The 23,861-nt window shown below is 36.9% G+C and overlaps 1 protein-coding gene across 2 annotated transcripts in view; it reads right to left on the bottom strand.

The window, feature by feature from the left end:
- Positions 1-23,861, bottom strand: part of CDH2 (cadherin 2) — a 226,781-nt gene that overhangs the window by 42,654 nt on the left and 160,266 nt on the right. For both annotated transcript variants that reach the window (XM_023207748.1, XM_023207749.2), the window contains 7 exons: positions 20,042-20,268; positions 18,195-18,341; positions 16,011-16,166; positions 12,545-12,689; positions 9,698-9,870; positions 926-1,063; positions 81-266 (listed from right to left, as the gene is read on the bottom strand). In XM_023207748.1, the coding sequence (XP_023063516.1) occupies positions 81-266; positions 926-1,063; positions 9,698-9,870; positions 12,545-12,689; positions 16,011-16,166; positions 18,195-18,341; positions 20,042-20,268 (1,172 nt within the window). The remainder of the gene's footprint in view (positions 1-80; positions 267-925; positions 1,064-9,697; positions 9,871-12,544; positions 12,690-16,010; positions 16,167-18,194; positions 18,342-20,041; positions 20,269-23,861) is intronic.

The following is a 23,861-nucleotide window of genomic DNA, read 5'->3' as shown; positions in this document are numbered from 1 at the left end:
AGCTTCCATTGCAAAACAATGAGTGAGGGACATATATTGGTCCTTGCTGAGCAGCTGTCAGTGGCCTGAGGAACACTTACTTTGACCACGGTGACTAACCCGTCGTTGCTGTTTGGGTCGGTCTGGATGGCAAACCGTCCTGTAGGATCTCCGCCACTGATTCTGTACACTGCATTCCAGGCTGGTGTATGGGGTTGATCCTTATCAGTCACAGTTAGATTAGCTACTATGACATCTACCCTGTTCTCAGGAACTTCACCATAAAACTGCGAGAAAGACAAACCTGAGTCAGAGGAGCAGCGTGGACCACTGAAGGACAACTTGTCTTGATGACCACACCGTCCAATTTTACTGCCCCATTAAATTTTTATTATCAACACAAAATGAGGAGACTGATAACTCAGGTAATCACAGCATTTATGTCTGACTTTAAAAATACTGTAACATTTTTCAGTAGTCCAGTTTTTTTCTAAATTACCTTACAATTTCATTAATATTAAAATCAGCATCCATTTGTGAGTCTCTAGGTGATTATGGTGGGGTAGGGGAAAGAACTTGTCTGCGCAAAATGATTTTACTCCAGATATGGATAATTATATGCTGACAAAGTAGCATAAATCAGTTATGCAGCTCATGCACCTGAAAATATTCATAAGCATTTTGTTATAACAGCACAGTCTTTTTAGGACGTGTTTTCCAGGCAGCTTATTTTAACAACTTTAGCAGTGGACTTGGAGACTACAAGGAAACAAATTACTTGGATGCCTCATGTAAGGCCCTGATGACAGAAATGTCCTAGTTAGCAGCCATGCTACTACTAGGTAAAGCAAGTTCCACTTCTATTTAACACACTTATTATTCATGACCAAACTTCTCAGTAACGAACTATAGACCCAAAGTTGTGTGAGTGACAGGCTGTACTCACCGTCATGGCAGTAAACTCTGGAGGATTGTCATTGACATCTGTCACTGTGATGATGGCCGTGGCTGTGTTTGAAAGGCCATATGTGGGATTGCCTTCCATGTCTGTAGCCTGAATTATTAACGTATACTGTTGCACTTTCTAAAAAGAAATAAAGATAACAACTTAAATGAAACTAGTTCCTCAAGAAGACGTAACAGTTGTTCTGTAAATGGCTCTTTATAATGCAAGGAGAGCATGGCATCATTCATTCTGATTAACATGACTTGAAATTTCCTAAGTGGAGTTCCCTTTAACTTAGAAGCACAGGTCTGGTCCCTGTCTAGAGAGATTTAACTGTGTATATTCACCTCTACTGGCAGAAAGGAACGCAATGCAGATGTGTGAAATTCACAGCTAAGCTGAAACCTCCATCTGGTTCCAACTTTCGCCTTTCTTCACTTCACAGGATTGTGATCAAGCATTCAAGTCATTTGGTTCATGTTTACTTTCTTGTATGTTAATTTCTACCCAGTTTAGGATACTAAAGACAATGAAGAATCTCAAGAGAGGGAGAAGAATGCATATATAATTCACGAAGTATGTAAGCTTTCCTTTTATATGTTCTTAGATATATTCTATTTTAACAGGGTAGATGCAATATTTCCCCTTAAATTCCATTAATACATATAATTCAAGAGATACACAGAATTCTTAAAACAAAGTCAAAACTTGAAGGGTTTACATTTATTTCCATAGTCTTCTAACGGCATATATCTGATAATTGCGTATTCAATGGATTAAGATTTGGGTATAACACTCATTGTGTCCACTGTTTTGAGCAGAGACCTACAATGGACATACATATTGATACATGTAGATGATGATTATTATACAGGCATCCACTACTTTCAAATCCCAGGTTGACTGTTTTAAAAGAGAGCCAAATTAAGCTGTAATAGATCTAAGAGAAAATGCTGGGATTGAGAAGTCAGGCATTTGACGAAAAAGTTTTATACTAGGAAAGCCTAACTACAAACAATATCTAAAATCATTTGGAATCTCTGTGGAAATTGGCACAGACAGATCAAAAACAGTGATCATTTTCATAAATGTTAAAACATTCTGAACAACAAAATCCACTACATACAAAAATAAACTGTCACTGCAAAGTGCAGTTTTCCCTGATTCTAAATATAGCTAACATTATGAATGGCCATTCTTAAGGGATTTCTGGAGCTTAGATAGAACAGACACAAATTGTAGCTTTTGATTTAGTTGTCAGAGGGAGGGGCAAAGAAAAGAAAGGAGTAGGAGGGAAAGCCAAACCGCCCACACTAGATTCTAAGTCTCTGTCTGTCCACCCAAATGCCAATCTCTAGCAGTTATTTATTTCAGTTATTTTTGTCTTCCTAAAAGAGAACATGTTAGACTTTTTTGAATTAAAAAACACACACAAAGAAATAATGTTGGTCGAGTCATTTAATTCTTCTTAACCCACAGTACCTCGCTATAACGTGAACATAAGCTATAATACTTCTTCAATTGGTTTTCTTCCCCAGTTAGAAGTGTCACTTCAGCTTAATGCTTTCATGGTTAGTGAGAGAATTTTGCGGGGCATTCAGTTCAGCCTCCCAGCTGAAAACCATGAAAATAAAAAAAATTATGACTTTTGAAATGTGAGTTTTGTTAGCTGTTATTTGCAGAAACAGATGAACATTCTCAAAAAGAGAGAAAAAAGGAAGTTTACTTTTTAAGAAGTTAACTCACATAGGTATTACATGAAGGTATAGTTCTTTCCTAATGTCTGTTCTACAAAAATCTTTAGAATTGTGTATGCATAATATGTCCAATAATTTTCCACTGATCTGCAATACTGGAATTAGTAGCTAATACTTGAAATTTCTTATTGCTGCAAGCTAGTCTGGAAATTTTAAATTACAAAAGGACATTTGTTATTTCCAAAGAACAGTATCTCTTCAAGTAAAAAAAAAATTCAGTTGGTAAATAATGTCATCTCCATTTTCAAATGCCTGATTGGTAAAACATTCTTATATTTAGTAAGGAAGCCTTGATGGCCTATGTTTTAGACAATGAACTGCTTAGAGATTCTTGCCTAATTTGGTCACTGGGCATCTGTTTGTGAATGACTGACATTTAGATTCCTTAAGGGTTCGACTTCCCGCTCTCATAGTACCTTAGCTGATCAGGGGGATTCTGCTTGAAAACTTCTCTTCCCTTCCTGCTCTATATAGAATACAATCCAAACTCACCTGCTTACTGTCAATCCTTCCCTCTCTGAAACTCGCCTATTTTACAAAAGTGATTCCTCCCATTCGCTTACCCCACACCTGGAGCTATTTTGCATTTATCTTCAAATGCCCTGTCATGATCCTATGTCACAGAATTTGGCATTCACCTCTGCCTAGACTAGTGGATGTTACCCAGAGTGAACATTTTGGGTTGTCACAACTAAGGAGTGCTTAGTTGTGACAACCAAACTTAGTACCGACATCTAATAGGTAGAGGCCAAGGATGCTGCTAAACATCCTACAATACACACGATAGGCCTCATCACCGAGTAAAAATGTCCTAGTGTTCTGGCTGAGAAACCCTTGCCTGGAATACCATTCCCTTCATTCCAAGCCTGGCTAACATGTGGCTTAAAAGCCACTTTGGAGATGACTTCTGCCAAGTCCTCAGGACAGAGCCCTCACAACACATCCCATCACTGTTTATAGTTTATATGGCTGTTACCGGTCGTATATCTGTATCTGCCTCACTGTGCATGTGTGTGTATATATACAGACACACACACACACACACGTCCCAAGGGCCCTTGCTTTGTTGATGCTTGTGTCACTGGCATATGGCACAGTGCCTGACTCAGAGTAAGAATTCCACAAATGCTTCTGACTTGGTGGATGGATGGGTGAATGCATAAGAAACCTTGCGTTTTGCATGATCTTACCTCAGGTAAAGAAAAAACCATCTTCTATTCACATGGATAGCTATAATTTATTTATTAAAATCCATACTGGGAGCATAAGCTAGCTCACCTTTTCCCAAAACCACAGTGATTCATATACAATAGTCCCAATTCTAATATTTCCTCATGCCATGAGTCACTTCCTATTTATCTTGACATTAATTTGCTATTTAAAGCTTAATTTATTGTAAAAGTCCCATAAATGGAAAGCTAGCATCACTTATCATAAATATGACAGTAAAAAACAAACATGATGAATTTCTTAGATTCTGGCAGTCTCTACTTGATGAAGTAGCACCTGAAAGGCTGTGTCCACTTGCTGTCCTAGAGGCGTCTCTGCATTTACCAATTAAAATCTTACGCATGTGCAGCACTATTTTGAAACACTGAAGTAGAGTGACATCAGTGAATGAGGAGGTGAGAACATTTAGTCATTCATACAACAGACATTTAATGAATGTCTTCTAAATGCCAGGCAATGGAGTATTTACTTGGATAAAACAGTGGTCAAAATGAGATACAGTCTTGCTTTCATTAAGTGATGGAGGCAGAGAGTAACGGATGATAGGACCATAGAGAGCCACCAAATGCATGAGTGCAAGTATAGAAATGGTAGGAAGAAGTAATATGAAGAACCTTCAATAGTGCATACCAACTATTAGGTTGGTACAAAAGTAACTGCAGTGTTTGTCATTACTTTTAATGGCAATTACTTTTAATGTCATTACTTTTTTTGATTAAAAAGAGAACCTGATGACTAAACAGATTGTGGGTAGTAAAGGCAATTAAACTATGACCTTGGGAGACTGAGGAGAAGGTCCTGGTCATGTGAAATAGGAAATTCATCATAAATCACAGACTTCAGGACATGACATATTTGCCTCTAGATAAACTGGGTTGGGGACAGAGAGTTTAATAATAATGGCACCGAAACTTAGGAGGGAAGTACAGATTTGTGACTTTGTTCAAATTCTTAACTGCTAAGCCCCAGTCCCCTTATCTGTGAAATGGGACTAAAAGTACCATCTACCTTATAAATGTGTGTCTAACTTTCTTTTGTATACATACTACATGCTGGCACTGTTCCAAGGGCCTTGATTTAAAAACTAAAAACAACTTTTAGTGAGTTTGAGCACTACGTGCCTGGCAGAGTGGTACACACTGTGCATTATTTCATTTAGTCCTCACAATAATCCTATGAGGCAGGTGGAGTTTTGAAACCCCATGTTACAGATGAGGAAACAGGCTTAGGAAGGTACGAAAGCTTGCCATGGACACCCAGCCATAAGAGGCAGAGACTAGACTTGAACTCAGGTCTGAGTCAAGAATCTGTACCATTCATCAACCCACTATGTGAGTGCCTTCTAAGATGGTCAGAGTACTGCACACACGCAGCATGTGCACAGGTCAAGAGGGGAAAGCAGATGAAAAGCCAGACTTCAAGTAGATGAGGAAGGAGTGGAAGTATTTTTTGTTTGCATGTTCTTGAGACAGGGTCTCACTCTGTCACACAGGCTGGACTGCCGTGGCGTGATTACGGCTCATTGCAACCTTGACCACCCAGACTCAGGTGACAGGTGACCCTTTTACCTTAGCCTCCTGAGGAGCTGGGATTACAGGCATGTGCCACCACGCCTGGCTAATTTTTTGTATTTTTTGTAGAGATAGGGTTTCGCCATGTGGCCCAGGCTGGTCTCAAACTCCTGGGCTCAAGTGATCCGCCTGCCTTGAGTACAGGCTGCCCCTTGGAGAAAACTGGTGTGGAACTCAGGGAGAGTATAGTAACTTAAACATTTCTTTAAGATTCATGTTCAGGGTAATGAGACAAGGAACATCTGCCCCACCGGATGTTGAGAATGGGAATCTAGATATACTTTCTGTGCAACACAGTCTATATAGAGGTATGCAGAGACTATTGTGGGTGCTCAGAGAAGGGATTGAGAACTGGCTCTCAGAGGGTAAGGATCAGCCTGTTATGCAGGAAAAAAATATTGAGGCAGAACAAATGGGAACAGGGAACAGAAGAATAGAAAACTTCCTATTTGCACAAGGACTGCGTGTGGTTCAATGAATGGTTGGGCATCATTTGTATGTGAAAGGCAATTAATTCTAGGGGGTTAGGTTAAGGAGGGTTTGGGGGCCAAGGTCACAGAGGATCTGGAATGCACTATTAAAAAGCTCTAACTTCATCCTATAGGGCGTGGAGAGCTATGTTACCACAGTGGAGACCCAGCAGGTTTGTAGATTATGAAGCAACCTGTAGAGAAAGGAAGATTGAAGACACAACAGAAAACAGGAGAACACCCCTTCAGGATGGAACTAGGAGTTGAAGGCACAGACAGAAAGATTATTAGGTTTGGAAAACAGGAAGTATTTCTTTCATCTTATGAGGAGGAGTAAAGGTGATAGATAGTGCTCAACCAGGAGATGCTGCTGTTGCTATTCATCATGGCAATGGGGAAAACAATAGCTCAGATGTATTGGGCACTGTACTGAATGCTTTTCAAAATGCTTTTAAATACACACACACACACACATTTTTTTTAAGACAGGGTGATATGGTTTGGCTCTGTGTCCCCACCCAAATCTCACCTTGAATTGTAATCCTCATAATCCCCATGTGTCAAGGGTGGAACCGGGTGGAGGTAACTGAATCATGCGGGCAGTTTCCCCCATACTGTTCTCATGATAATGCGTGAGTCTCACAAGATCTGATGGTTTTATAAGTGTCTGGCATTTCCCTTGCTTGCACTCTTCATTTCTCTCCTTCCGCCCTGTGAAGTGGTACCTTCTGCCATGATTCTAGGCTTCCTGAGGCCTCCCCAGCCATGTGGAATTGTGAGCCAATTAAACCTCTTTTCTTTATAAATTAACCGGTCTCAGGTATTTCTTCACAGCAGTGTGAGAACAGACTAATACAGAGGGTCTCACTCTGCCACTCAGGCTGCAGTGCAGTGGTGCAATCACGGCTCACTGTAGCCTTGACCTCCAGGCTCAGGTGATTCTCCTGCTCAGCCTCCCAAGTGGCTGGGACTACAGATGCACACCACCATGCCCAGTTAATTTTTGTATTTTTTGTAGAGATGGGGTTTCGCCATGTTGTCCAGGCAGGTCTTGAACTTCTGGGCTCAAGCCATCCACCCACCTCAACCTCCCAAAATGCTGTGATTACAGGTATGGGCCACCACACTGGCCTGAATGCTTCGTGTGTCATGTTAGATAATTCTTAAAACTGTCCCATGAGGTAGGTAATATTATTATTCCCATTTACGGATGCAGGAGCTGAGGTTTCAGGTTAATACACTGGAAGTCAAACAGCCCATAATAAGCAGAGCCAGAGTTCAAACCTGGGGGAGCAAGGGTGAGTCACTGGCAGTCCTGCACAAAACGGAGGAAAATGGACATGAAGTGGAAAGGCCAGGAATACTACCAGCAAGTAATGTCACAAGAGGACAGAGAGGAAGAAACACTGAAGACCGGGGTAATGTGGCAAGTACACCTTTAGGTCTGGAGAAGCTGAAGAATTAAAACTGAATTTTTAAAACCTGAAGATTAAAGACAAATAAAAAGCCTAATCTCAGTAAGCATTTCAGTGATTAGGAGTTCAATCACTTAAAGGTGTCATACATCCTGAGAGAACGAGAACAAATATTACTTTTGACAGAAAGGAAACTGTGAATTCTAATAGAAATAAAAGAATTTCAAGCCTGCACAAGGCCTGAAAAAGTCAAAGTAATTTATCCCCGGCCTCAGGAAGAATTATCATAAACCATCCGAGATAGATACATTTTTTCTATGTTAAATGACTTTCAGAAAAGGAAGGTTTTCCATAATTTTCCCTAGTAACTCATTGTTGTGTTTAATAATTTCATAGTCAAGAAGCTATTTCTCATACTGTATCTAACCCAGAATTCTATAGTTTCAAATCCATTTCCACATTAGTTTCATCAAGGGGTACTGAACAGCTTCTCTATCCACTGGAAGATCAACTTAACGACGATTATGGCCTCACGTCAGGCTTTCATCCTCTAAATGAAATACAGTCTCTTTGATTTTTAAACATGGTTGGTCTGTTTTAGTAAAAAGTATCTTTAATTTTCCATGCCTCTTTCTTTTCATAAAACAGCCAGTCTAAATGAGATAGGAATATTACCGTATGAAAACAGGATGAAGTCTCATTTCTGTATCTCACAATGACAATGTGAATGAAAGAGAAATATTAGGATTGTGAAATGAACTAAATCTACTTGGTATATGAGCAACCTGGCACTGAAGAAAGAATACTGAAAATTACCCCGGATTCTCAGATAAATTATGGCATTCATGCTGAGTTTATCAGCATATAAAAATAGTATTTCATATGGTAATGAAGAGGTGAAAATATATACATGTTCCAAATATTACTGAACTAAAAGTACTAGTTAAGAAACTAAACTGATTTCAACAATCTCTGATGTAAATCGATTCTAGAAAAAGAACTGTTGATGCCTACAAGTTAATAGGTACAATGTCATAGGCATACACCAACTCCTAAGTAAGGCTCTCAGCTCAGAATAAAGTAATCTTAATTGGCTCATATTACTTTATTGTAGTGCTTCTAGCACTATTTTGTGTATAATATTAATTGCAGTAGTAATGTTTTCTTCTATTCAATTCAAATAAATGCGTCTACAGAAAATAAAGTGTCAAAAAACAACGAACTTCTAAAATCCTTGTCAATGTTATTTTATTGCAGTGGGTATAATGTCTCCTTTTGACATACATAATCTGAAGTCTCATTACAGTAAAAGCTGGCTCAGTCAGAAATCTACAAAGCACCGATCTCCCCGAGTTGGCACTTTGCTATTTCACTCAAACAATGATTGCATATGGTCAAAATAGTGACCTTGAGAATCTGTAAGAAAATAGTCAGGATAGAATCGAAAAGGATGAAAAAAGTTTCACTAGGAGTGAGGTTTTCAGGAAAGAATATGAGCAGTGCTTAAGTCAGAACTTGAAGAACTGGAAGATCCAAGATCAAGGAAAAGGTGCAAGGCATGCCTGGCCGAGGGGATCACATGTACAAAAACACAGGGGTATGCAGGAGCACAGTGGGTCGAGGCCGGTAACACTGAGATGACCCACCGGGAATCAAAAGAAGTACCCGTTCCCTGTCAGACTGTGATACTGCATAGTATTTCAATGCCTTCAACACTGCATACATTTTCAACTAAATGTTATGTCAGAAATGTGTTTCCCTGTATTTCTAACTTCAAATACTTGTGAGTAGAATTAATGCAGTTACTACTGCTCAAGCCTTTTAAGTAAATTAATCATAGAGTTAAGGGGCTAGTTCTAATAAAGAAGATAATCTACTATACACTCTATCAGCCTATTCACAAGGGCTAAAAAACCCAAATCACACACATGTTATTTGCAGCCTTTTAATAACACAAGCACTAACAATTATCCTAAGTTTGTGTGCAAATTATTTGGCTGTGATTTTTAATTCCTCACAAAAATCTTTGACTATCAAGGAAAACTGAGGAAATGTTAAAAATTTTTAAAATTAGATACCAGAGAATATTGCTTAGTCAGTATCACATTAAATACTACATAGGCTAGCATTGATTTATCTAGTATATAGACATCATTTAACCAATTTGAAGCTCTGCAGAAAAATATACAACAGATTACTTAATGGAAACGATTAGCATAGCATTTGAACAACACTGTGAGTATATTGTGATGTGGAGATAAAATGTATGTGATATTGTGCACCTTTAAGATTAAAAGCAAACACAAATAAGAGTTTTTGGTTGGCTTACTTCTCGATCAAGTCCAGCCGCCACTGTGATAATGTCACCAGTCTCATTGTTGATTGTAAACATGTTGGGTGAAGGGGTGCTTGGAGCCTGAGACAGGATTCTGTACCTCAACATTCCATTGAGGGCATTGGGATCATCAGCATCAATTGCTGTTACGGTCATCACGTATGTTCCTAGAGACAGTGTACATGGAAAATGGTTACCCTTCATTCCAGGGACCCCAAAAGAGAAGGTATATTTATGGTTTTGATATGTCTTATTTTCACTTTTTAAAAACAAATATTTAAAGTCATTTAGACTTGATTTAAAATGCTACTCACAAGAACAGTACTTATTTCAAAAAAGATAAAACCTGGTCTGGATCCTTGAATGAAAAATTATACAACATACATATTTATAAAAACTCAATTTTTCCATAACTTGGAAGATAAATTCACTTTATGATTCCAAAAAGGTTCATTTTAGACCTTAATTTATATAAAATGCAAATAATGGATAATACAGATACCATTAGAAACATAATTTATTGCCGCTGATTCTTCCCTCTGTCATCTTTTCTTCCGTTATGCAATAACGTCTAAAATAACATGCTGAGTATGATTCTCCCCAGTGCCTGAGTCATTTTCCGAATGTAGGCTGTGTGCAGAACGCGGCACACTCCATTTCCTCAGGTCATAAGGAACCATTTCATGCACTGCTGTTTTGGTACATTGCATAGAGATTTGGCATTATGTTTCATTATTTCCTCAGTGATTAAAAGAACATTGGAACCAACTTAGAGACTTCAATTTATTAGATATTTTGGAAAAGAAATCTTCAAAGCCTTTGTATCCAATTAGTTCAAACTAGCTAGACAAACTGTAATTTAGAAATAGAGTGAGAAGTAGTTACTGTTTAGAATGGTTTGTTCCATGGGATCCTTTTAAGAAGTGAATTATGAAATGTTTATCTCTAGTCTACCTTCCTTTTGAATACTCAAGTTCAGTTCTACCTCAGAGCCTGTTTACATTGGGTATTCTCTCTCCATGGTATACCTTGGGTTCTGAACTAACCATGCTTTGGTAATATTAATCAAATCTCATTTCAGAACTTGTCCCTTTAAACCATTTACCTGTTTTGATTATGTGTCATCCCTACACCCTTATTTTTTCAAAACCTTCAGTGTGTACTTGCTTGTTGTCATGTTTTTTATTTCTCTCCCCTACTACAATTTAAGTTCCAACAGGGCAGGAACTAGCTTGTCACCACTGTATCCACAGTATCAGAACAAGGCCTACTACACAGCACATGCTTTATAAACATTTGCTGAATGAATGAATAAATCATTAGAATAAAAAGGTATGTTTCAAAAGTGTGAGCCAAAATATAGATCACAACACAGTTTAGCTCAAGATTCATCACAAATCTTGCCTAGAAGGATGTTTTCAAACTTATAGAAGACCCACAGGAAATATACTCACAATATGTCTATTTCTAGCAATAGCTGAGAGTCTTTTATTTATGGGTGGATCATATGGAAATTCATGGTAAAATGCATAATAAATATAGCTTTAGTAACACATTTTAAACAATTTTTTTTGTGAAACAATTCTTGCAAAGTTTGAAATAATAGACAAAAAAAAGAAAATAATACAAAAAAATTTCCACAGTCCCAAAAGTCCAATGTTTGTTTTCTTTGGAATATTTGTAAAGACTTGTGTTTTAGTAAGGAAATGCTGAATTTGCTTTAATTTTACTGTATTTTAAAATACTGAAGAAAGCTACTCTGATGACGTGACTTAGAAGGAGTCACAGATGGCTGAACTTCCTGCACAGCCCCTGGCCTCCCTCTAGCTGCCCCCACCCTACCTACATCTTTCCTGAAGAGGCACAGATATGCACTGGGACCAAGAAAATGTATGCGTTTGAGCCGTAGTTGGTTATATCTGTAAACTGACTTATGTATAAGGGTGTTGCATAAACTGGTGTTGATGACAAAGGTATTATGCAGCACAATTTTAAATGCTGAGGTTTTTAAAATACGAAACAAAAATACGATAGCTAATTAAATCTCTCTGAACCCCATGTCATCTCAGGAAGCCTGGTGAAACACTTACTTTTACCATCCCTATACCAACTGATTGTCTTGTCCACTGGTTTTCTAGGGGCCTGGCTAATTCTACAGTGACTGAAGTGTGTCATATTTTTAATATAAGAATCTAAAATCTTAGTCAAACACCACTTTACAATCATGGGTGGCTTTCCTCAAGTGCTATTTCTAGGCCAGCGCATTTTCCATTTTGCTGGTTGAAGGGACAGCACTGCAGGGGACACGCTGGCCACCCTGAAAACAACTGTCCTGAGGAGCTAGAGGGCAGCAATCACAGCTGTCACCACACCCCTTCCATGCTTTCGCTTTGACTTCGCCACCTAGTCCCAGGAACATCAAGTATCTTTAAGGCTTTCCCACCGTGTTTAATTGCTGCTATGGCTCATACAGTCACATCTGTACTTTATAAACAGAAAGCCTCTCGTCTTCTGGGGCTCACTTTCAAGATGCATTGGCTGAATCAACTAAAGCAGAATGAAAGGATCCTATGTATTCCACAGGACAGAATCAAATACTGTAGTGCATATTTTTTCAAAGGTGGGAAAAATCATTATGGGTAATAACAAGGATTTTTGTTGTTGTTTTTCTCTCTTCAATCGGTTTTTTCCTAAGTTACCTTCCTTCTTTCCCAAAAGCACGAATGAAAGAAAACGATCCAAAAAGGCTCACATGATTTCTCCATTTCTTGCTCATATAACAAGGCTGGTTTATACCAAACTTTCCTCAAGTCATCTTCAAATTATTATCTTTAAACTTACCAGGCTTTGATCCCTCAGGAACTGTCCCATTCCAAACCTGGTGTAAGAACTCAGGTCTGTTGTCATTCATGTCAATAACATTGATGACAATGTCAATGGGGTTCTCCACTTGATTTCCATTAATATCTACTGCATGTGCCCTCAACTGCAAAAGGAATTAGGAAACAAAACTATTTAACAGATTTATGTCTGTGAGAAGATAAATACATCATTATAAGGCTACTAAAATAGCAAGAATAAACTCATAACTTAAAAACAAAAGCTGTTCTTCCCACCAAAATTTAAGTTACACCAAGTCCATATAATTAGGATAGATATAGTAGCAAAAAGCTATCATTTACTATATGCTAGGCATTGTTCTCAGAGCACAATGGTTTTTAACTCATTTAATCCACATACAAAGGAGTGAGGCAGAAATTGTCAGCATTTGAAGATGAAATTGAGCCTCAGAAAGACTAGGAAATTTATGAAGGTCACTGCTCTTGCTTTTGACAGGACTCAGATCCAAAACCAGTTGTGTCCAGCTCCAAAATCCTATTGCTAAACCAGTTGAGAAGGCAGACTTAAGGTAATTAAAAATGTGAAAGTAGGCCAGGCATGGTGGCTCATGCCTGTAATCCCAGCACTTTGGGAGGCCAAAGCGGGCAGATCACCTGAGGTCAGTAGTTTGAGACCAGCCTGGCCAACATGGCAAAACCCTGTCTCTAGTAAAAATACAAAAAAAATTAGCTGGGCCTGGTGGCACATGTCTGTAATCCCAGCTACTCAGAGGCTGAGGCAGGAGAATCGCTTGAACCCAGGAGGCGGAGGCTGCAGTGAGCTGAGATCGTGCCACCGCACTCCAGCCTGGGCAACAGAGCGAGACTCTGTCAAAAAAAAAAAAAAAAAAAAAAAATACACGAGTATATACGATAGCTGTTCCTCTCCCCAGCTCAGTTCTCAGTTTTATAGATATTGTTCTAAAACTTTATCTTACTTTTCTTTTTAAACAAAAATAATCATTCGGCTACACTTGGCAGAATATCATCAAAATCCTTTCATCTAGCCCATAGAGTCATTTCATTCTTTTCAATAGCTGTTTAGTGCTCCTTTAATTGTTTCTTTTTGACTGGAATGCTTCTAGTTTTCCTGTTAAGTCTGATGCTTGCCATTGGTTGCTGCTGGATACTCAATCAAATTAAAAAATACCTTCAACATATCCTTTTTTAAATTCAGAGGTTACTTAAACACATAAAAACAATGTAAATTTTAATACTGCCATTCAATACCTATAAAGATAATAATTTTTTTTCCCTTGGCTTATTTAATATCTTATATTACATTAATATTCTTAATACTAAAACTTAATTATACTTATATAAAATACTGAATCTGAATACTAAACCTTAATACTTTCATTTGTATAATTAATTCTACTCCGTTATGGTGTTGCTTTTTTGTGTGTGTGTGAGATGCAGTCTTGGTTTTTCACCTAGGCGGGAGGGTAAGAGTGCACTGGCATGATCTCGGCTTAACTGCAACCTCTGCCTCCCAGGTTCCAGTGATTCTCCCACCTCAGCCTCTTGAGTAGCTGGGATTACAGGCGTGTGCCACCACATGAGGATAATTTTATTTTTTATTTTTAGTAAAGACAGGGTTTCACCATGTTGGCCAGGCTGGTCTGGAACTCTTGACCTCAAGTGAGCCACCCGGCTTGGCCTCCCAAATTGCTAGGATTCCGGGTGTAAGCCATCACACCTGGCTGGTATTGCTCTTTTAATGTGCGAGTAGCAAGCACTTAGCAATAATTTAACCCAAATTTGACCTGAATATACTCATTTCCTGAGTTTTAACCACAGGAATTCAGATAGCGAGAATTCCTGTAGGAAGAGATCCTTAAGAATTTTAAATTGATCTTATTTATATTCATAAATTAGAGACTAGCCTAAGTAGTGGCTGGTCTATTGTGTGCTATCTAAAAATACGTTTCCTTGTTAATGCTATGTTGTCTTTGTGAGACGTTTGGAAGTTTTACTTCTTTTCCTACATTTCACAACAATATGGAAAGCATTAGAATAACCTATTCCTCCAATGATTTTTAAAAATGGAATGATAAAGAAATCAAGGTCTTTGGGAAGAGAGAGTATAGAGCGATACTCAGTGCATAAGATATTTTAAATTTTTCATATACTTATTTGTCTGTCTGATCTAGGTGAATCTATTGAAGTTTAAAAACTTCAATAATTGTTCTCACTCATAGGTGGGAACTGAACAGTGAGAACACTTGGACACAGGGTGGGGAATATAACACACCGGGGCCTGTCCTGGGGTGGGGGGAGGAGGGAAGGATAGCATTAGGAGATATACCTAATGTAAATGATGAGTTGATGGGTGCAGCACACCAACATGGCACATGTATACATATGTAACAAACTTGCACGTTGTGCACATGTACCCTAGAACTTAAAGTATAATTAAAAAAAAAAAAGAAAAAAAATCAGTAATTTTAAAAGTCAGTGAAAGTACAAGAATTCAACAAGTGTATGAGTGGGCAAAATAAGAGTCTGGAAACACATCCATGCACATGTGGGATGAAAGTTTTAGTGATTAAGTAAGTGTAGATGATGGATCTAATGGGGAAACTAATTCAATATATGCTGTTGGGACAAGTAGCTAGTCATAAAGGAAAAACAAAGTGGGTCTCTCCTTTTATTAAAATAATTTTGCAGAGGTTAAAAATTCACATGTAAAAAGTAAACACAACAAAAAATTGGGGAACTGGGGAGACTGGTATCCTGGAGTAAAACTAGGGAGACTGGCACCCGGAGTAGGGAAGGCCTTTATCAACATCTCTGGAAAGCCAGAATGTATGAAATTTTTTTTTTAAATGAATTTTACAGTGTAAAAACGATGTTCTACTACGGGAAAATTATTGACAATGTTAGAAATAAACATAAGGAGAAAATGAAGGACAAACCAAGCACTAATATTCCTAATTAGATAAAAGGTTCTTAGCAATAAGAGTAAAAAAATCCCAAAGAAAATTCAACATAAGAAAGGAATAGGGGATTCACTTTGATGAGAATATTATGCATTCATTAACAATGCTATGATATCTATATATTTTACATGTAACAGATTTGACTCCATTCATATAAATCTGTTCTTACAGGTTCTTAACCACATATCTGAAGGCAAGGATCAATATGTAAAGAGTAATGAGATTTTAGGCAATTTCACTTCCTTCTTTCTTTGTTGTGGCATTTATCTATTTGTTTTTCTATCAGGGCACTTACCAATTCTACAAAAACAATACAATTATTAAAATTAACTAAAAGACTACAGATGCAATTAACTAAAAGACTACAGATGCAATTCTTAAAACTCTCAATACTGAGGCTTTCAGACTGATATAAGAGGCAATGGTAAACTCTGCAGACATTTAGAAGTGTTAATACACAGAATTATCAGCTGGTTGGAAACTTACATGAAACCGGGCTATCTGCTCGCGATCCAGGGGCTTCGTCACTGACAGCTGACCCGAGATGGGGTTGATAATGAAGATACCAGTTGGAGGCTGGTCAGCTCCTGGCCCAGTTACACTGTACCGCAGTGAAAGGTTTTTATCTCTATCAGACCTGATCTAAGGATCAAGAAAACAATCACATTAAGTGAGAGACTAAATGAGCTCATTATCAGAGATGGGGCACATCACACTTCATGCCCTTTTTCAGCTACAAACTTATACCATCTCTTCCCAGAAAATCACTGAAACTCTCCTAGTGCCTGTTTTTCCTCTGCTTCTTGGTGATAGGCTTCAAAAGAGATGTCATCTATCACCAGAAAGACTGGAGGCAACATTAACATCTAAAAGAAGACTCACTAGGAGCAGTGCAAAAGTTCCAAATCTACAAGCGTCAGTTTTTAAACAATCAAACTCTGTCCTGGGAGTTTCTAGGTTAGACGATTTAACATAGTCACAGCTGTCCAATTTCATTAAAATAAACATTGTTTACCTTTTTGCATCAGTAACAAGAATTAATTGTCTATCCATAGTGTGAAATATCCTCAAATGGAACTCTAATACAGTTATGGCTGAGCCTGAATGTCGGATTTCTGTACTTGCATTGTACTAACACTGTTCATAGCACCAAAGCTTTCCATATCATTTTAAAGTGATACCTGAAATTTTCATTAATAATAAAACACAAAAGAAAGCACTTTAAGATATATTTTTTGTGCTCGCAAACATTATATCACTTATAGGCTCACTGCCTTCTCCAAATACAACTACTCTCAAGAAAATTAAGTCAATGTATAAGCAGTCACAGGAGACAGAATAGGCTACGGAAGGGGACGGAGGGAGGCAGGTACAGAGAAAAAAATAAGAGATCCTTATGTATTAGTTACTTATACTTAATCTATCAATAAAATCTAGTTTTTGTTTTTTTTGTTTTTTGAGAAGGAGTCTCGCTCTGTCGCCCAGGCTGGAGTGCAGTGGCGCGACCTTCGCTCACTGCAAGCTCTGCCTCCCGGGTTCACACCATCCTCCTGCCTCAGCCAGTAGCTGGGACTACAGAAGCCCGCCACCACGCCCGGCTAGTTTTTTTGTATTTTTAGTAGAGACGGGGTTTCACCATGTTAGTCAGGATGGTCTCGATCTCCTGACTTTGTGATCTGCCTACCTTGGCCTCCCAAAGTGCTGGGATTACAGGCGTAAGCCACCACACCCGGCCTTTTTTTTTTTTTTTTTTTTTTTTTTAAGTTAAAGCAAAATGCTCTTTTCTCTAAAACTTCATCAAAGTAGAAAAAGAGAGAGTATCTTTACTTCAGAGTTACATTCATTGTTAAAGTGAATTATAATGTACATTAGGAAAGAATATGCAACATAAATAAGTGGCCTATTTTTAAAAAAAGGCTTTCAGTAAGTATATGTTAGAATGCTAAAATAATCATATACAGAAACATTTATATTGTAATAAATGGGAATACAACAGACTTGTCTTACTACACTTTTGTAATAAATAATGGGTTGTCATGTTTACTAAAATGCAAAAATATCAGCATTTTTTTTTTTTATGTAGCTGATGGTATGTACCTAGAGTAAATAAAAACAAAATAAAACAAAACAAACAAAACCTACTCCTCAGATTTGAAAGCCTATGATTTTACACAGCCCTGGGGATTCTGTTAATGGTATCAGAGGTCACTCTTTTCTTTAAAAAAAACTCTCAAATGCATTTGGTGCTGACATTTTTAACAATGATTGCCCTTTATTTTTTCTGTGGCCCAAAAACCATCTGTAGAGGGCAAAGATCATCACAGAGAGCCCAGCTTTCAGACAGGGAAGTTTAGGGGTGTGTGTGTTGTGAGAGTGGAAATGGTATGGTAGGGAATATGTGTTGGCTTCAGGGCTTGTGTAGTCACAAACTGAAAAAGCTTTCTAATCCATAGTGTGCAGGACCTACAAGAGAGCTCTACTTATAAATAATCCAAAAGGTAACAAAGAAAATGACAAGAGGCTTTCTACAACACTACACAAATTCTATCTATATAGAAAAACACTTTTAGTATATACATGTCATAAATTCTACTTTGTAAAAAAAATAGAAATATTTTTAACATACATTCGTCTTGTGCTATGAAAACAGTTAAAATTGTGCCACCTTACCCTGACAAGCTCTTGAGGAAAAGGTCCCCTGGAGTTTTCTGGCAAGTTGATTGGAGGGATGACCCAGTCTCTCTTCTGCCTTTGTAGGTGGCCACTGTGCTTACTGAATTGTCTTGGGAATACGATTTCTTCAACTTCTGGTGGCTCCTTTATATTAAAATACAACAAGACATTCCTGAGTACTAGGAAAAACATTTTCTGAAAGTACATCAATATTATTGAATACCTGAAAGCATAGGAATCACAGTTTATTATGAACAAAAAATAAGTCTGGAGGCCCTTTTCCCTGGCCCCCTATTAAAATAAATTTTAAAATTTTACCATAAAATTTTTGGGTTATACTGTGTATCTGAAAAATTGAATTCTAAACAATTTATTATATGGCACAGCTGTGTAAACTATTTGCAGTTTCTATAAACCTTCTTAGATAGCAGTTAATATTGAGCAAAATTTAATAGTACCCTTTTATATATTTCTCATTAGTTTAAACCACAGTTCAGGTAATGTGCTACTGTACATTAAATTTAGATCTTGATGTGCTAAAATATAATTTGAATTCCAAGAGAAGTTTAATACATACTGCTAAGGAATGTCTCAAATATTTATGACCCTATTAAATCCCACAGAATTAATGCTGTAATTATTCTAAACCTATGTCAGCCATGATGGATGCTGTAGATGACCCACTTTGCACATTAGGTATTAATCTCTGCTGGATGTCAACATTTTCTTCTGTTTCTTCCTCTATCAGTAGACATTTTAGCCATTAGCCCTTGCTGCTTCAGTGCAAATATCCAAGCTAGTTTGCTGGAACACAGCAAATCGACAACAGCAGCATCTTTTCACTCCATTAGTTACTGGGTTTTCACTTTATATTACCCAAATGACATGACTTCCCTCAACAGTTAATAGATTAACAAAGTAAATTTCACATAATAAAACCACAACACTGAAATAAGAGAAAAATGATAAATTTTCCTCTGATATCTTGATTCATGTTTGACGGTGGGTATGTATATCACATTTACAACTAAATACCCAAAATGAATGTGTGTGTTTCTATCTCTCACAGTACAATAAGTATAAAATAATGTAGTGGTCATAGTTCCATAGTTCATGGACTTCAGAATATATGGGTGTGTCCCATCATATTTGTTTTGAATTAACTCAAAAAACTAAAATATTCAGAAAACATTATCATAACTTTACTGAAATTACTGTATTTTATTTGAAATTCCTAACAGTAACTTATACAAATTAAGTGCTCAATAAATATTTGTTGAATTGAACTGAATGGCACTCTGTTGGAAATGTACCTCATTTATTTTATCTTGGCTCACAGCAGCTTCCACCAGAGGGAGTATATCATTCCTAAAAAGTCATGTTGGTAGTATAAATAATTCATAACCCCCAATTTGATTATTAAGGAACAAGACAAAAACCCAATACTCACTGCCAGAAATGTTTTCCTGTTACTACTTTAAATCTGTACTTCTCATCTAATAAATCTGACTGATGACATCTTGTAAAGAATTGTTTATTTTGTGGTTTTATTTAACAGCTTATAAAGCTTCTAAGAAATTTAAAACAAACTGCTTCTAGTTTAAAGTTATAAATCTCAAAGTATAAACAAATCTTTAAAACACAATTCCTAGTTGCTGAAAATACATTTAGTCTAAGTATCTTAAAAGATTAAAAACACAAAAAAAATTACTAAAATGACCGAAGTTGATAAAAATTCAAATAGTGGCCATCCATTAATGTGATCTGAAGCAAAGCATATATTTAGTTCAAACTGTGTAAATCTGATTTTTAACCAGCCCTAAAGCCAGATTTGGATACTATACCTTCATTGAGTCCTCAGTTAAGGTTGGCTTCAGGCTCAATTTCACTGCCACTTGCCACTTTTCCTGGGTCTCTTTGTCTTGGGCATATATCAGGAACTTGGCATGCTCAGAAGAGAGTGGAAAGCTTCTCACGGCATACACCATGCCATCTTCATCCACCTTAAAATCTGCAGGCTCACTGCTCTCATATTGTACTTTTCTTTTTCCATTGCAGTTGCTAAACTTCACTGTAAAAGATAAGAAATATATCAGTTATTATAAATATACCAAAAAGGCAAAAAAATAAACCCCTAATACTTAAACCTATATCCTGCTTAGGTTAAAGGATAAAAATACAGTAGCATGAAACACAGAAGTTTTATTTTTATTTTATTATATTAAAGGCATTTTCATACTATGAAATGCCAGATGGTAGTTCTTCGCTGTGCCCTAGCATTTCCTTCTTCCAAAGCTTTCCCCTTCTTTTCATACTTCCTGGACACTGGGTCCTCAGGTGCACCTGCTTTTCACCCTGACATCTTTCACTGATATTTCCTCCCACCCTATTACAAACTTCCACTCATTCTTCAGTCCCAGGTCTAAAGTCACTCAAAGTAGAACAACCCCCTTTTTCTCAGTTTTCATGTAGTGTGATTTGAGTTTCTGCTATCTCAGTTTCTTAGTCATGTCTGACACTGCCTGGAAGAGGCAGTTCGGGGCAAGTGTTCTTAGTTATCTTGCATACCTCTGCATACTTTCTGGCACACAGTCTTAATACATAATTTCTGAACAAATGCTTACAGGAAGAAAGCAATGCATTTATTAATGTTGAATGCTTACTATGCTCTAGAATTGTAAGACCTTATGGTAATTAACAGGTAAATAATCTGCAAATTTCTATTCCTCCTAGTGCTTATAGTACTTCTATTAAGCAGTAACATTTTAAGCATTTTAAAACAAATAAAAATAAAGGTGTATCCCAAAATAAATTTTAAATTAAAAAATGATGACAAGAGTAGACGAATTCAAAAAGGTTCAGTGTCTTATCTCTATCATACATGCAATGACTTCACACTTAAAAAAACTAGTGCTTTCTTAAATGCTATGACAGTTTATGTCTCAACAGGTAATATAACAAAAATTAAACCATGAACTTGTGTAGAACTAGACAAATTCAAGATATTAAGAACAAAAATAAAAATATTCTCTAAGGAAGATTATTTCCTTTAAAGTCCTTAATTGTTCTTCTAAAGAAAAATTCCATGGGAATAGCAAGTAAAGGGATCAAATATAAAAAGCGATTTTTTATTTCTGTAAACGTCTGATATTATGTTCCAGCTATAATTACATAGGATACTCTTTGGAATGTAATTAATAGGGACATATTACAAAATATAATCAAATACACCTTGTGGTTTTCTCGAGGATCTAAGTAAAGTGTTTACGAACCTTCCCACTGCACAAATGAGCTGCTGACAGTTCTTTTGCTGTCATTAGTATAAATTCACTGAGACGTGCACACAGCCACAGCCAAATAACAGGCATGCTTATTTCCCTTAGTAACCATAAAATCCTTGATATAAGTCATAAAATACTCTAACTACTGAATATATTATTTTCCACATAATGCCATCTATATCATCTTTCATATTTCAATCATTTCAAAGTGAAAATAAAAGTTATATCTCAAACGAAATAATGTGAAGTCAAAATGTTTGTCTTCGGAGTAGAAGTATCTCAAAAGATATTTAATTACTCTATCTTCCATGCCTCATAATTTAAAAGTGAAAAATGGGAATCTTTTCTACAGAACAATGCCATCTACTGCTCATCTTTCATTAAAGACAAAAAATGAAAAGTAAAATTGTTTTTTGGAACCCTGCTGAGAAATAAAAAAAAGAGACTTTTGCCATCTTTTTGTAAAAAAAGTACTTTTTTATATTACAAGAGGGATTCATGGTCCTTAAAAACAAAATCTGGATTAGAAAAATTATATACTCTTCTGCACACTTTTTTTGTTAACTGTGATCACTCTAGTATTATTAACTGTCATCCATAAACACCTGGACTGTTACATAAGCCTCCTTGGTAGTCTTCCCAGTTCCTGGTCATGGCCCGCCCACTGCTAGACTAGACCCCTGCCGTGATTTTTTCCTCCCTGCTTAAAATCTGTAACATTATATGTCAGATCTTTAACCCAGAGTACACTGTTCTCTTAATTCTTGGGTCACCTGGTCTCTTCAGTTTTACTTGCACCACTTTCTAATACATATACTGCCCAGTGAGTGAGGTTACAGTCATCCCCTGACTCGTGCTGCTCCACCCCACAGGCTCATCATCTTACCTGGGACACTCTCCCATTTTCCATACCCAAAGCTCTAGAGCCAGGCCATCATTTTGGGGGAAGAGTCGACCATGATGACTTTCACAATATTTCAGCCTATGCCTTCATTTGGAACTGCTCTAAATTTTTTATTTTTATTTGTATTTCCTGTTCATTAAAACACATTGATACTTTATTTTTATAATAATAATAGTTATAATGATGGTTACTAGTAATTTCATATGAGTAGATCTTCTCTCCCTAAGCAGACTATAAACTCACTTTGGCTTCGTGAGAGTTAAGTCTTGGTTCTTTTGTTTCTTACGACACTTGACGGTGACAGGAACAGTGTAAGTGCTCATTAAATACCCATTAATATCTTACAACTTTTTCAAAAACTAGGAAATAGACTGGAACCTTAGAAGTACCCACAACCTACTATAGTAACATCTAGCATCACAAACAAATGAATAAACAAAACCCAGGGAATTCAAAAAATTCTTTTTATTAGGTTGTTGGTAGTAGAAGAAAATGAATTAATACTTGTGGAATGCCAGGCACTGAAAAAGACACTTAAGATTATGTCACATATGTTAACCTTAAAAATGACTCCTGAGGTGGGAATCATTGTTTCTGTTCTACAGATGAGGATGAAAACTTCAAGTCATCTATGCACATGGCTGTCTGATTTCCAGCTTTTCTTCCCATACAAAAGCGCAAAAGAATCTAAACTCATGACACAAATCACTGAAATCTAAGGCTTTAATAGAAAACAATAAAATTACCAAAACATCTGAAAAATGCATATGAAGAGAATGCCAAAACTGAGAGTACCACAGCAAATAGCACATTAAAAAGAAATCTTTTTCTGTGTCTGAGATGATGATGTTATTTTTTGTTTTTAATTCTGTTTATATGGTGTATCACATTTATTGATTTGTAGATGTTAAACCATTCTTGCATCCCTGATATGAAACCCACCTGATCATGGTGGATTATCTTTTTGATATGCTGTTGTATTCTGTTGTAGCTATTATTTTATTGAGGATTTTTGCATCTATGTTCATCAGGGATATTGGTCTGTTGTAGTTTTCTTTCTTTCTTTTTTTTTTGTTATGTCCCTTCCTGGTTATGGTGATACTGGCTTCACAGAATGATTTAGGAAGAATTCCCTCTTTCTCTATCTTGTGGAATAGTGTCAGTAGGGTTGGTACTAATTATTTGAATGTCTGATAAAATTCAACTGTGAATCTTTCTGGTCCTTGACTTTTTTTTCTTGGTAACTTTTAAATTACTACCTCAATCTTGCTGTTTGTTATTGGTCTGTTCAGAGTTTCTATTTCTTCCTGGTTTAATCTAGGAGGGTTGTAAACTTCCAGGAATTTATCCATCTCCTATATATTTTCCAGTTTATGCATGTAAAGGTGTTCATAGTAGTCTTGAATGATCTTTTGTACTTCTGTGGTATTGTTTGTAATACCTCCTGTTTCGTTTCTAATTGAGCTTATTTGGATATTC

Source organism: Piliocolobus tephrosceles, chromosome 18, assembly GCF_002776525.5.
Source record: "Piliocolobus tephrosceles isolate RC106 chromosome 18, ASM277652v3, whole genome shotgun sequence".
Lineage (NCBI taxonomy): Eukaryota > Metazoa > Chordata > Mammalia > Primates > Cercopithecidae > Piliocolobus > Piliocolobus tephrosceles.
Note: the sequence above shows the minus strand (reverse complement) of the source record. Positions and strands in the feature narration are given on the sequence as shown.